General features: G+C 38.9%; 1 protein-coding gene across 3 annotated transcripts in view; it reads left to right on the forward strand.

Annotated features, from left to right (window-relative positions):
* ABLIM3 (actin binding LIM protein family member 3) overlaps window positions 1-11,795 on the forward strand; it is a 159,803-nt gene extending 148,008 nt beyond the window's left edge. Inside the window, exons 18-23 of one of the 3 annotated variants that reach the window (XM_063292410.1) lie at window positions 1,403-1,432; window positions 2,170-2,228; window positions 3,643-3,703; window positions 4,800-4,807; window positions 7,508-7,588; window positions 9,811-11,795. In XM_063292410.1, coding sequence (XP_063148480.1) covers window positions 1,403-1,432; window positions 2,170-2,228; window positions 3,643-3,703; window positions 4,800-4,807; window positions 7,508-7,588; window positions 9,811-9,924 — 353 coding nt within the window. In that variant the 3' untranslated portion in view covers window positions 9,925-11,795. Of the gene's footprint in view, window positions 1-1,402; window positions 1,433-2,169; window positions 2,229-3,642; window positions 3,704-4,799; window positions 5,744-7,507; window positions 7,589-9,810 lie in introns of those variants that run through there. The other 2 variants (XM_063292407.1, XM_063292408.1) reach the window with 2 other exon arrangements.
* The last annotated feature ends 3,612 nt before the right edge of the window (window positions 11,796-15,407 follow it).

A 15,407-nucleotide genomic window follows, 5' to 3' on the forward strand; every position in this document is an offset into this window, starting at 1 on the left:
AGCAGCTATTTGGTTTTTAAATTATTGTTAAAGTCTGAGGCTCAAACTAGGTATGGCATGTGTACCTTTGTGCCACTCTTAGAAAATAAAAACAAAGCAGCCTCAAGGATTGATGGACTGACCATATAATTGGGACAGGAACCTGGCACACATAAAACGATGTCTCACTCAAAACTGGTTCCTTTCAACTTCTGATCATAGAAAAGGCCCTGTCTGGGGAAGGTTTTGAGTATAAAAAGTTATATAAGAGAAAGTATTTCTGCCAGAGAGATACTTTACAACTATGCTGATACATGGAAGAATAGAAAACATGGGGTCCAGTGTCTTCTGGAGAATCACGACTGTGCATGCAAGCATAGTCACAAGTACAGCCATATTCATGCACAAACACATTTACACAAAACCACTTCCCAAGTTTCATCAGTGCTGTGATCTGTGAGGAGCTTGAAGTTCCTGCAGATCATTCCTCCCATGAACCCCCAGGCCCATTTAGTGCCCTCTGGCCAGCACTCTCGGTTTGTTGCAAGTTCCATCTTTTTGTGGAACCTTCTTAGACCAGAAGCCTGATTTGCATCAGTGAATGGTCTGGCTTCTTCACTGAGAGGGAGCTGTAGTCACTGGCTGTTTAGGAGAGTCCAATTAATTAAAAGTAGGGTTGTGGCAAGCAGGCAAGCATATAGGCTGGTGGAAAGTATTCAGGATGGGCTCCAATAAAGTTACCGCAGGGGTATGTGCTGCACACTGGGCACCACTGGTTTATTTGGTGATAGGCAAATTTCAGGATTGCTGATTTTTTTTGTTTGTTTGTCTACTTCAGTAGAGCCCTAAAGTTCATTATCCAGAGCCAGGTGAAAAATAATGGCTTGGACCAAAGGCTTCTGAACTAGGACTCAGCCCAGGAGTCTGTGAAGAATATCAGATTGTACTGGCAAATGCTTTCATACCAAATCTTTCTTACTTTCTCTCTTCCCCCTCCCACCCCCCAGCATTCTTTTCAACCAACTAGCTTGGGGACAGGAATGTTTTGGAGGGACAGGAAGGAAGGGGTGTGCGTGCGTGCATGTGTGTTACGGCTTTTGTTAAGTGGGAGTCAGAGAATCATCCAGAGTTCTCTCAAGTCATTATTGTTTATTTTGTGTACGCTGCTAGTTTATAGAGAATATCAGGATAAGAATATTATTGTCATTCTGAAACAAAAACAAGATGATAACAAGAAACTCCCAAATCTACTCATACAAGTAAGTCCAGTGCCACCTACTGATGAGACTGTATCATTACATTATCCACATAGTGGTGCCATCACCTATTACAGTTTTTTGCAGAGGTGTATCTAAATTAATGTTCTTCAGAAAAAATATATTCCAAAAGTGTGCCTGATATCTCGGTTTGTCTTCCTTTATAGCACCCCGGACACACTACCTGGCAGACAGTGGTATGTGTACCTCTACTTCCTGCCTCTTTTGCTTTGTGCTCTTCAATCCATTTTATCCTGAGGGCGCTGATGGGGCTTCATGGGACTAGACTAATTATGTGACTTTTTGCCTATAATTAGGTGGTGATATTTATGGACTGATGTAAGGCTTCACATATGTGCATCTTCAAGAGTAAAGATGAAATGGCAACTCTACTGTTAGACAGAATGAGGTAGACTAGTGTTCGCAGGTTGAGGAACTTTGAGGTAGACTACCATGGGAGGCAGCTCTTATTATCCATGGTTTACTTCGTTGATGTATGTTTTACAACTAATGGGGAGTGGGTTTGAATTTTCTGAATAACATGCCTTCTGCTATTCTGGAAGATGCAGTTCTTTCAGAGAAAATGTGGTGAAGTAATTAATGAGTCAGACATAAGAAAGCCCAAAATCAGAACCTTGCTCTATCATGCATCTGACTGGACAACCTTGGACTAATCACCTTTTAACAGTTCAGCTTATCACACCAGTTAATGATGAAGAAGAAATAGGTAAAGAATCACATACTGTAGTCTACCATATGCTTCTCTGAGGAAAGGCAAGATTTTAAAAAATGCCCGTAATAGCAATAACTATGGGCGGACATTATTTCTGTTTCTTCTGATAATTAGTATTCTTCTGTAGCTGGCCAGAAGAAAGGTACTTTTTCCTTCACTGGAGATATTTATTCTGACTTCCCCCTCTCTTTTTTTCCTCAGATCCCCTCATTTCAAAATCTGCCTCTCTTCCTGCTTACAGAAGGAATGGGATGCATAGGGTAAGAGTGGCCCCTGACTTCAGCCCCAAGTGAAAGTCTTTCCAACTGAAAACAGCCACATTAATAAACGTTGTCCTCCTCCTTATGATCATTTCTCATTGTAAGAGTCAGGAGTTCTCTAAGCTAATGTTGAGAGTTATGTCAGTGTCAGGAATGGGACTGATGTCCTTCCACAGGCATTATGCTGAGAGGGCATTGGGCAGTTGCTAAGAAACAGTTATGGAGATTCCTGGTGAAGATATGAACATATTAGATTACCAGTGGGAGTTCGGGACTAGCAAACCACAAACACTCCTGAATGTGCAAGAATAGCTGGTGCCTCTGAATGGCTTCTTTAACTAGAGTGGAAAGCATTTGTCCTGTGTATAATGTTTCTTCTGGAGAAGCAGTTTCACAATCAAAGTTCAGGCCATGTACTGTATTCCATACAGCTTACTTAAGGCCTTGTAGGACAAGCCATCACTAAGTGAGAGGAAAGTGTTTACATCATTTGAATAAATCCTGGATCAGATTTCCCTGGAAATTAGCTAGTTCTCTCTCTTGTCAGAATGAGGAGGCTGCCCAAAATAGCAGGATTTATTCAAATAGAAAAGAGTTATACTGTGCCCAGCATCCCTGAAGTTGGCCTGCTGCACACAGGTTAATTTGGGAACACTATCCCATTAGTATTGTTGAAGTTAGTATCATCTGCAAAGCCAGCCTGCTTCTGTCAATGGAAATCAGGAAAGAGGTGCCAGAAAGTGTGCAATGCCTTGGGATAACCCTACTCGTGAACCAATCTTGTAACTTCAAAACTATCACAATATTAACTAATGTGTAACCTATTTCAGAAGCAAATAATCTCCTAAAGGCTGGAGAATTATTAAGATGCTAATGAATCTGACTTTGGACAGTCAGTAAGATGACACTTAGATAAACCTCCTCAAAGGGTGGTTGTGAGGATAACATTAATCATATTGTGCACCTTTCCTTGAACCAGATGGGCGTACAAAACTGAATATAAACAAGCAAAAAATGATACTGGTTCCTGGGGACAATATTAGTATATATGCAAAATAGCCCAAATTGAAGCTTTCAGTCAACTTTCATTTCTTAGATTAATGTATTGTTACCCTGCTGGCATATTTTCTCTAGAAAACATCTAAGAAGCTGATTTTGGAGAAAACTTTTATACTTTCCTATTAGCTCCTCCCCATCCTACACTATTTCTCTGATTAATTTTCCCCTATCCTTCACCCTTATTGCCATTACATACTGTACAAGTGGCAGGAAAAGTTTATGGACATCTTTATTAAACCAAACAAGTGTTTCCAATTATTTCTTGCTGGAAGCAGCTCTAAAGATTAGAGGGATTTTTAACAGGATTTCCCATTTACTGACCACCCATTCCTCCATACTATAATTTTCTATGCAGCCTCCCAGCGCTGAACTCTTCCACTACGACAGCACAAATGCCGTCAACTGGGGGATGCGAGGTGAGTGGAAGGACCTTAGGACAGATGTTTGGGGTTGAGGGAATCCATAGAGCTGCTGACCCGCAAGTTGGATTTTATCATTGTATTACTATGTTGACAGTTTTTAGCAGGCAAGAGCCATGAAAGATTGGGTGGCACGTGGGTGACCCCGTGTTCTTGGGGTCTGTACCAGAATCCTAATTCAAGTGTTCCTAGATTTTCTCCTATAGGGATTTATACTGGCCTGAGATTGTGTTCTTAATATATTAGGCAAATGTTTCTGGAAAAGGGGATTCCAAAACTTTACAAAACTGAACCAGAATAACAGAATTGACTATGGTTATTACAAGTTGAATCTTGGTGCCTGGTGAAATCAATCTGCAATGCAGGGTCTGCCCAGCAGTTGATGGTGGGAGATATGATACTGATTGAAATGACACATGAAGCTCGCATGTTGTTGGCTTCTGATGTAAAGTTTTAAGATTTAATGTTAAGTGAAATTGTGGCTAACAGAAGCAAAAATACTCATTCCATTAATCTTTTTGTGGGTAGGCCACACATAGCACATGGCAGTTGGGTAGGCTACACATAGGGCAGTTGCAAGAGAAAGCACTTGTAACACTGAGGTCTATTACTATTAGCTTTCACCGTTTCAAAGTTTGAATTGCTCATTCTTAACATAACCTTCTAATCAAATGTATCAATATAAAAGTCTTCTTTCTCTGGACAAGCACGTATGTATTCTATCAGTATATTCAAATCCCCCAAATGTTCCATGGCCAAATAAGTTTGGAAAACACTGAACTAAACAAATCTTAAATACAAAGCTGAAGAGTCATGTCCTCAAATTTAGCTTTACAATAAATTTGCTTTAGATTTGTTTAAAGGGTTAGACTGTAGTGCTGCCCGTTAGAGTCAAGCAGGACCCAAGAATACCTAAGATTGCAAATACCACAGTATCAAATGGGGGGGGGGGATATTTTGTTTTGTTTTAGTTTTAATCTAATAGTCCTAACAGGGTTTGCAGATGACAAAGATACCATTGCTGAACAAAAGGGACTAGAGATTGACCTCTCTCTTCTTGTCTCCCACCCTCTCTTTGTCTCATCTTTTTCAGAATACAAGGTAACACGTTCTCAAGAACCTTACAAGTCTTCTACAACCATGGATACTCTTTCTCTGAAAAGCAGGAAGCTGCCAGGATACTAAATAGCAACCAGGAAAAGCTGCATTAAAGTTGGGCTAGAAGAAAATCTGATCTTGCTCCCTTTTGTTTCTTTTGGTGCTTTGAGTACATCTATTTGAATAAAGGCATTCTCAGTGCCTCTTCTCTTCCTAAGTCATAAGTTCCTAAACATTTTGCCATCACACCTCCCTTTAGTGTAATCTTAATGTACACACCTCCCCTAAAAATCTAAAAACCAAAATGAACACAAATGAACAATGAAAACAGTAAGTTTCATTGTATTGTTTTCATTGTTCATTTGTATTCATTTTGGTGTTTGAATGGTGGGTTTATTGTAACAATGTAACTAAAAGGTTCTTCACATCTTCCCTGGACTCTGTCTGCACCTCCCCAAGAGAGATACAGCTCACAGTTTGGGAAACCCTGTCCTAAGTTGTGAACTTCAGATGTCCTGAATTCCCATGATCCTAAACTAATGTGGTCTTGGAATATCCTGCCTGTGGGTTAGGAAACTTTGGACTGGTATATGTGGATGCTGCTGAGCTGTAAAAGTTTAATGACTTACAGAGATATCCTAGTAATCCTTGTATCTGAGACATATAAAAAATAAAATTTGTATGAGGGAATGAAAATAATGAAATGAATGAATGAATGATAAGGTCTTTTGTGAAAATTTGTGCTTTTAAAGAATTAAATAGGCTTAGCAGTGGGAAGACTGAGTGCTGTCGGAGTGCTAAGGGAGGATACAGGATAAAATGAGGTAAAGAAGGAGGGCATTTGAAGAATTAAATAAAGGACATTAGAAGTCAAGAAAAGCTACAGTTGTTTGTTGCCACACTTTTCTTCTAGTTTTCATTTTTAACTTGCTGGAAACTTCATTGCCATGTACCTGAAATATCTGACTCCCACTCAATTGCCAATAAACAAATGAAAATTAATCATTTCCTATAGATATCACAATTATATCCCATCTGGGTTGTAATATCGTAATTCACCTTCAGATTCCTGGATTCCCCTACCCTCTTCTGGTAACAGCTATCAGGCCCTGATGCTTTGAAGCAATTTCAGCCTTAATCAGATTCCCGCAGAGCATCTTCACATTGAAAGGGTATTATTAGAGGTTATAAAATGTCCTTCTGCAAATTAGCATTCCATGACCTGGTGCAGCTCAAATATCTTCAATTCCTAAAGTATATGCTGACAGAAGAGTATAATAATTGAAGTCCAATACATCTAAAAACAACTACTGTATGATGTAGGAGCTATACTGACTGGCAGGATTTCAGAAAGGAATCTTTTCCCAGATCTGTCTGGAGGCTGAGAACTGAACCTGTTATCTTTTATATGTAAAACATGAGCTCCGTCATTGAGCTAAAGCCTACCATGTTCTACAAAGAAAGGCGTTACTTTATTGGTAATGTCTTACTATGAATATAATGTGATGAACTAATTAAAAGTGGTTTCTGCATCTTTTGGGGCTTTAAATGATCATCATTATGACTTGTGCTGTGTGTGTCAGCATACCCTGCTGTTTTGTTGAGCAAACAGAAAACTGTAAATGTCAATGTTATACTGAATAGAATCACTCAGTAGTTACATCTATTATAATCAGATAAAGCACTAATATTTTCCAAACATATTCTTCTACTTCTTTTATGGCATGTTTTAAATTGTGAGCTGCCCAGACTTGTATTATCATTGGGAAGTTTTAAATCTAAATAAATAAATAATTTTTCATACCCACCAGCATTTTTACCCTGAATCCTTCACAAAGCAGTATGAAACTAAGCAATGATTATCTTAACTTCTACTGACTGCAAAGTGCAGAAAAAATGTAGGGAATCAGTGTTCACTCTCTTCCTTCATAGGTGTCTAATAGAAGAGTGAAAAAAAATATGACATCCAATCAATGTCCCAACTGCTGAGCGACATGAGACATGGAATAATAAAAATCACATCATCACCATATCACACAAAAAGGAAATAAATTGGTAGCATCTCCACCCATATTTTTCAGTATGTGAAATTATTTAGTGCTTTCCAAAACAACCCTGAAATGTTATGATGGAAAACTATCTGAGGAAGATCATTTCTTTAAAATGTAAAGAAAAGTGCTGGTACCCTGCAAAGGCTTCCTGACTACCTTCCATCATTCCTCTGTTGCAATTAAAACCCCCCCTAAATTTGTAAAAGTGAAATGTTCAGCATGCTGGCAATTTTGCAACCTTCCCAATAGAACACTGTGACCAGGGTCATATGTCACTACCAAATTGAATGCTAAATCTCTATGGGCACAACTTAAGGCTAGGTGCTAGAAAGCAGTATTAGACAAGAATTTTCCCCAGTGGGAAAATAGGCGACTTACAAGGTTTGCAGAGCTGCTGCATTTCAAAGGAAATACCAGCTTTGCTTTGGTTTCCAATGAACCGGAGCAGAGTCAAAAAATAACTCAACTCAGTTCCCAAAATAGAAGATGTTGTGAGATCAATCAGATCCAGAGCCAATCCTAAAGTAGTGCAAAGAGCTGGTGTGGAAGCTCCCTTACATGTTACACATTTTCTCAAAACTGTGTTCAGCTGATTCTTCTTTTTGTGCTCCTTTGGTCCAGCATCATATTTTTCCCCCCTTTTCTTTTGTAGATATACCCTTATGAGTTGCTTTTGGTGACAACCAGGGGGAGAAATCGCTTGCCCAAAGATGTGGATAGAACTCGACTAGAGGTAAGTCAAATCCAACATTTGGAAACCTCCTCCAAGTACCTCTGGAACCTCTGAAACTGGGTCTTTCCGTTCTTCCCAACCTTGGATTTTTGATGTCAGGGAGATCCAAAAGGAGATGCACTGGAAAAGAGGCAGATCTGCTGCACCTGGTGCATCCCCAATTCATAGAAATGCCTTAGAAGAAAGAAGGACTTTACTCCAACTGGGAACTGGAAAAATATTTTCTTTCCTCCTAAGGAAAAAAGCCTGCTCTGCCAGTCCCAAGAGAGCTTCAGAAGCTTCAGTGGTTTGAATGCTAAAACCCTTAACTTATGTGTCCTTAGTAATCCATACAACAACAATATACAGTTACTTAAAATTTTTCTGTCAAGTTGAGCCTGATTCTTGATGGGGGTTTCATGAACATATAGTTTTCTGGGCAACAATAAAAAGTAGCTTACTATTGCCATCTTGATTTTTTTAATGAGCTTTGCAGTCTAGTGTACAGCCCTGCGATTTTCTGGTGGTCTCTCATCTGAGTGCTAATGAGACCTGACCCTGCTTAACTTTTCAAGCTCAGCCAAAGTCAGCTAGATGGTGAACAAAGTATCATAGACTAGCATGGGCAGTCCCAGATTTTTCAGGCAGAAGCTGAAAGAAGCTGGTTTTCCTAAAGCCAGTGTCTTCATGGCTCAGACAAGCTTTGTACCAAGGCCTTCCTCTTTCCTATACCTGTTTTGCTACGAACTACATTACTTTGTGGATTGATCCAGCAGTAGTTTGGGAAGGGGAGTAGACATTCTGTACATATAGATGTTTTCAAATTCAAAATTGTGCTTATATAATATTACAGACAGGTACATATTAGTGATATTAAATTACTGGTAGGTAGATTTCAGTTAAGTGTTTGCAAAACCTGCTTTGGAAGGGTAGTATAGACATTTTTAAACTGAACATATGTGCAGCCTAACTCTACGAGTACTAACTCTATGAGTACTATGAGTACAAGTAGCAAAGGAGTGTGCTGCTTCAGGGCCAATATTGCCACAATATTGAGATTGTGGTGGCTTATAAGTTAGATGATAGAGAGAGAGAGAGAAATAGAATAGAGAGAGAGAGATAAAAAGAGAGAGATAAAAAGAGAGAGAGATCTGATCTTATAAAGAAATGGGGAAAATACTCAACCCACTGCGTGCAAGGGAAATGAAAGTCCTTCTCCCTTGTATAAGTGTGGCATGGCTCAAGCCACTTTGCACCACTGCCTTGTCCACTGAAACCTTCCTCCTCCCTCTAAATGCCTTAGCAACCAAAAGATTGCCTGCCTCTACACTGTTCTCATAGCTGCCTTGCATCATAAATGTTCATTCTAAATCAGTTTCTTTCTTCATTTGTGAGACACAAGGAGAATCATTTGTCCTTGCAACATCCTTTTCCTGTATGTAGATAATTAAAGACTCAGGCTGTTTCCAAATGGATCTTTTGATGTGCAGTTTTATGGTTCATCCTGATAAATTCTCAGAGGATGCAGACAATATCAGTGTTCTTTAGCGATCAGTTCAGATTTGGCCTTCCTTTTGTCAATTTCGTCCTAAGTGTAGGAGTGGTAAGAAGTACTTTTAGAGAAGGACCTGAAACTGAAGCGCAAATCCCCAGAGATGTGGACGTTCCAGCTTCTGCTCCTAGCGGCTTTGGGCTTGTTTATCACCCCTTCCTCCTCCATTCCTTTCCTGAATACCAAAGTTGTGAGCATACAGATGTGTGTGTTACAGGAATGTTAATATTATAACAGGAGGAGGAGCATACAATACCTGGAGTCTAGAAGTATTTTGTAGAGAAAAATAAAAATGCATAAAGAGGAACACATGCAGGCATGCCAAATATGGGGAATCAGTAGGTGAGAGTGGGCTGGAAAAGAGGTTGAGGTGAGCAGCACAGATATTTAGATCTCCAAATTCATCAAGGCCCACCTCTGGCGTGAAAGTGTTTGCAATAAAACTTCTAAATGAATTGTGTGAATGGTCTATTGCAGTTCTGCATGCTATAAACTCCAGAGAGCCAAACAGATTAGAATGAAAGAAGACTCATGTCTGGATGCAGCCTCAAATGCAGAGCCTGCCTGAGATACAGTGGTGTAAATTGAATGTGGCCTCAAAGCTTACATATCTTTCAGATGAGGTGCCTGTTGTTACCCTTGTACACTAGCTGCCCTTGTATAACAGCACACCTCCCTGTTCTCCTTCCAGCGCCATCTGTCCCCCGAGGAATTTTACCAGGTGTTTGGCATGACTATTGCTGAATTCGACCGCCTGGCTTTGTGGAAAAGGAATGAGTTGAAGAAGCAGGCGCGGCTATTTTGAAAACAGTATATGTAAAAACTATATAAAGATCACTATATCGAAACTCTGTATAATACAGAGCTATACAATAGGGTCTCTGGCTGTTCTCTCTGGAAGCCTGTAGAGTGAATCGAAGTCTCACAGATATTTTTATGCTCTTTGTTTCTTTTATTCTTTTTTTTTTAAAGAGTAATTGTTATTTGGGAAATTTTTCAAGTATAGGGAGGATATGGGAACTTGTTTTTATACTGAACTGTTTCTTTTTCTTACATGAATGTTGAGAACCTTGGGCATTATTGTACCTCACCCATGAGCCTCTTAAAAGCAAGTCTGGAGAGGTAGGAAGGATGATGGAACTGGAGGCTTTCTTTGCATAGAGCCAACCATCTTTATGACCCCCAGATGGCTTCAGAATATCAGAAGTATGCTGCTCAATCAGGCCAAGGATTTATCTCAACCCTCAAGATTGGCATCGAAGGACACAAATAAAGCCAAAATCTATCTAACCAGCATTATTTTTTCTTGTAGCAGCCATCTAGATAACTCTTGGAAATTAAAAAGATGGGCTCTAAGGTGATGCGCATCCCTATGCTTTATGTTCCTCCCTGCAGCATCCAGTAATCAAGCTGACTGCCTGTATATGGAGGCTTTATATAGCTATTATTGAAAGTAGCCATTTTCAAAAGCATTTTCCATGAATAAATATTAGCTTCCAAAAATTCTTTTTCTCCTAGTCACAGTGGCATGCAGCTGTCTTCCATTCCTCCTCAATGATCAGTGGAAAACAGTGCATTGGGACACTTACTAAAATCCATTCTTGCTTTACTAGGTACTCTTGCATTCATGGAATAGGAAGCTAGGTTTCTTGGAACAAAGAATTATATGCTCACTTAAATACTTACTTTGGGTACTTTAGCACAATTTTGGATATCATTTACATTTGCACAAGTCTATGCACAGCCTTCCCCAGCCTAGCGGTCTCCAGCCATGTTGGCCTAAGACTTGGAGTCTTACTCAACTAGAATTGATAGAACTCATAGCCCAAAATTATAGGGCACCAAGTTCGGAAAGGTTAGTTCAGAACAACCCGTGATATACACCCAATTAAAAATGATCCTCCTTTCCATCATTTCAGCTTCCTCCTCCATTGCAAGTCACTGGAAGGTCTGGAGAGCAGTCATTTAAAAAAAGCATTGCCATGAAAGAGCTTAACCTTACAAACTTGAGGTCAAACTTAAAAAAAGAAAAAGAAAAATCACAGGAAATAGCTGACACCGCTGCCCAATTCTTAAAGAAAAAAGTTATATACACTAATCAGTTGAATAAGGCATAATAGCACTAAGCTATTAACCATGGTTTAGAAATCACAATGGCTCAATTCACACAATATGCTAAGCTAAAATCCCATAAGCTATATTAAGGGTTAGCATGATATGTGAACCTCGTCACTGTTGTTCTTTAAATAAACCTTGGCTGTAGTTGCTAAAAAAAAAGATGAAGCTTTACCCAGGCAGATGCGATGTTCAAAGCATTACATCTGAACTTTTGTGTGAGTATTATATACAGTATGTTTTCCAAAAGCAGTGGTCATACTAAGGAATCATACTCCAAACTTTCAAACATGTATAAAAACTGTTGGACTATAGGAAAAAAAAGTTTGGAGAAGCCTTGGCACTTGAAATGTCTCGTTCATCTTTAATTTAACTAATTTTATTGGATATGTCTGGCCTTTCATGGTCACTAGCAACATTTCTGATATTGTGTCAAATCAGTATGATCAGCTTCTGAATGAAGAAATGTACATGGAATATTCTGATTTGGGAAATTGTACGTTTGTTCTTTCTTAAAAGAAAAAGATATTTCTTACCTAATACACTGTTTGAACAAAATAATTGTGAGTTGTCTCGTGTTATTGTCTTATCGTTTTTTTCCTCTTTGAATGAATTGGCTCCAAAGCTGGAATCTGTGGTTTCCAACTAGGTGGCCAAATACATGTCTCTCTATACTGTATGAACTGATAAAGCTGCTCGGAATATCTGGAAATGGAATGGCAAATAAATTAATGTAATAAACACATTCTTCTTTTACATATTAGAGACTAATGCCATGCTAATATGGCATTTTTTTGGCATCTACTTTTGATTCTGTCTAAAGAAAAGCCATTTTGTTGGGGATGTTCTTCTATTCCAGCATCAAGTTCACAATTGGTTTAGATGGTTAACAAGACTCTCTCCAACCCCAATTTTAGGATTCCAATTTTTTATTTCTCATTTCTGAAATCAGAAACTCAGCCTTGTATGAGAATACAACAGATTTCCCCCCATTCCCAGGAGGAGAATGATTCACTCTATACTATACATCTCCTTACTCTAGCTGAGAGAATGCTGATTACATATCAAAAGTGATGCTGCTTTTTATCATGTGAAATTGCATATTAGCCATATGAGCTGAGAAAATTTTCTAGGTTTTCATCATCACCTAGGCTTATAAGCAATTTTCATGCTCTTCCTATTTGAAGGTGTAACCTTATACTTACTTATCTTGGATTAAACCTCAGTGGATTCAAAGAAGCTTACTTCAGAGTTGACAATATGCAGAATTATGCCAAAGTATTTCTTTAGGGATGTTAAAAAACAAAAACAAGGGAAGGGAAGGGAAGGGAAGGGAAGGGAAGGGAAGGGAAGGGAAGGAAAGGAAAGGAAAGGAAAGGAAAGGAAAGGAAAGGAAAGGAAAGGAAAGGAAATCTCTTGCCAGTAAATGAATCCATACATCTTCATGCAATCAAATAATGTTTACAATATTGAGTTAATAATTGCTTCAGTTTATTTTAGCACATTAGTGAATTTGTCTGATCATATTTACATTGATTTGTATTGATGCCTGAGAATTCTGGAAGTTATAAGACCTAAAATATCTGCAGAGTCCCAGGTTGGCCAAAGCTGCCGTAAAACATCTTCTGCTCCATGGAAGAAGGCCTTACTGTGGTAATACAAGACTGGGGTACAAATGTTTCCATCAAATACTCTGAAGTCATAGTGTGACTTAACATTTATGGAACATTTTTCAAATTCAGAACAATTTTCAGAAGTCAGTTTATTCCAAAGGAAAGTCAGTTAGATTTAAACCCAGGAGAGTAAAACTAAAATTCTAGATAAACAGTGGAGTTTCTGGGTAGTCATATCATTTTTAGCCCTAATGAATTACTTTACAAAGTACCCAGTGACAACAAAAGCAACTTAGCCTTCCTGTTGAACAAGTGAATGTTACACATGGAAGATGAATCTGATACTGTTTGCCAATATCCATGAAATATACAGAGGCAAACATTTCAAAACCTGTATGTACAGAAAACATTTATCAAACCAACAAAATATTCTCTTTTATGTTTAGTAGCCACCCCAGAGGATGGGCAGTAAGGGCTGGGTTTCTATTTAAATATATTGGAAATGTGATATTTTGGATTGGACACTAGCTCATACCTTTTGAGCTTATTTGAAGTGGTACTGATCTGGTTTAATATTCATAATGTTGTTAAACTAGTCTTAAGAAAATAAATATGGGTTAAATATGTGGATGTGATATTAAATTATATTCCAAAAATTTGGAATCTATAGAGTTATGAAACATTTCAGATTTACTTTCCAAGGGCTGCAACTAAAACATGGCTTTTGTCCTAACTACCAGGAAACACACTGAGACAATGACTTGGTCTCTAATATTTATTACTAGTACTTAACAAGAATCCTAACAAACTGAAGAAGCGTGGGAAAAACCCAGCCATATAAACCCCAAAGGTTAAGGCGGTCCCGATCTGTGTCTCTTTGAATGGCTACCTAATTCCTCAGTGCTACGCATGTGCTTAACAGTCTGGATGGGAGCCCCCTGCTCGCCATCCTTACTCATGACAGCTTTACTCCATTGGAAATAGTCTTATTACATCTGATTTTAAACCATTGGATGTACTTTCTGCATATGAATTTTGCCCTATGAAAGCCCAGTCAATATTATTCTGTGAAGTCAAGATTTAATTTGTTGTTGAAGAACTGAGCCTTTTGCTTTATATAGACTTCTTCCATTTAGTTCTCTTTCTCCTTTCTTTTTTTTAGTTCATTTTTTAGTGTTTTCTATTTCCTTTTAATTTTTATATCAGGTGTGCCTATTAAAAGCAAGTAAAAATGTAAACAAACAAAAGAAACACGAAAATGTAGTAGAGATAAAATGTAGACCAGTTTAATATAAAGCAGTCAATAGTCGGTAGTAAATCCAAGACTGCCAAATTCAAACTAAATTTGAAGTGACCCTGACAATAATTTTGCAAAGAAATGTGGATGACTGAAATCTAGCATATTTACCTGGGGTTAATATTTCATACAAAACAGATTTGAACTTTGCCTTTCAGTTTCTGATTCACTGCCAACAGGATGACTGGACCACCGTTTCCCTGTGGGAGAGGTTGCATGACCACAAAATTGGTGGGGGGGAGCTTCCTGCACCAAATTGGCTACTTTGTGACAAACCCTCAAGTGAATGATGAAGTATGAGTTCAAGCTGAGTGGTCTGTGAATCATACCAAGAATTTGATTGTGTATACCTTCTCAGTGAGGTGCTGAGAAATGCTGAAAGGAAGGCTTTATCCTTTCCTTCCCTTTCCTAACAAGTCTATACTAGTCACTCCTATTACTATTGAAAATATTACAGTCATGGATAATCTGTGTTCCCAAACTTCCCAACTTTATTATTATTCTTGTACTTTGCTACCAGGCATGGACTCCTTCTTTGTCTTTGAATGCTAAGAAGCATCCAGCCATTCCCTGCTGTTGTATTTACCGTCAGCCCTTCTAGTTTGCCTGTAAGCCAGAAATTTAGAAATGAAGCAGTACAGTCAGTACAGGCTTCCAACTAGGACTATCCCTATCATCAGACAGGATGGAATAGTTGCCCCAGTTAGCCAATGCTGGAGGGCAGGAAGCAATGGGATGAGGTTGGGTGTCTGTCCTCTGCCTGATTTACTTGGATGCTGCCCACAGATGTGGAAGAAGATGTTCTACCATCACCTGTGATGATGGAAGAACCAGATCAATCACTTCCTGCATCTGGAGCTGCATGTACAAGGCTGTGTGTTTGTGTGTGCTATGTGGTTCTTGGGCAACAAAATATTTTGGGCAAGCAACCCTTAATTGAATCCCATTGGAATTCAACAACCTAGCTGGGTAGAGAATATGTGAGTATGGTTGCAATCTGTCCCCCCCACCCCCCATTTTCTTTTTCGTTTTGTACCTTCATGTCCTTCAGCAAAGGATCATTACCTTGTTGTGGTGCTGGAGCTTGAGCACCTCAATGATGCCATGAGCTAAACCGTGAAGGGCCACCCAAGACGGGAAGGTCATAACAGAGAGGTCAGACTAAATGCGATCCCTGGGGAAGGTAATGGCAACCCACCCCAGTATTCTTGCCGTGAAAACTAAATGGATCAGTACAACCAGAGATATGTTGGTATACCATTG

This window comes from Candoia aspera, chromosome 2, assembly GCF_035149785.1.
Source record: "Candoia aspera isolate rCanAsp1 chromosome 2, rCanAsp1.hap2, whole genome shotgun sequence".
Lineage (NCBI taxonomy): Eukaryota > Metazoa > Chordata > Lepidosauria > Squamata > Boidae > Candoia > Candoia aspera.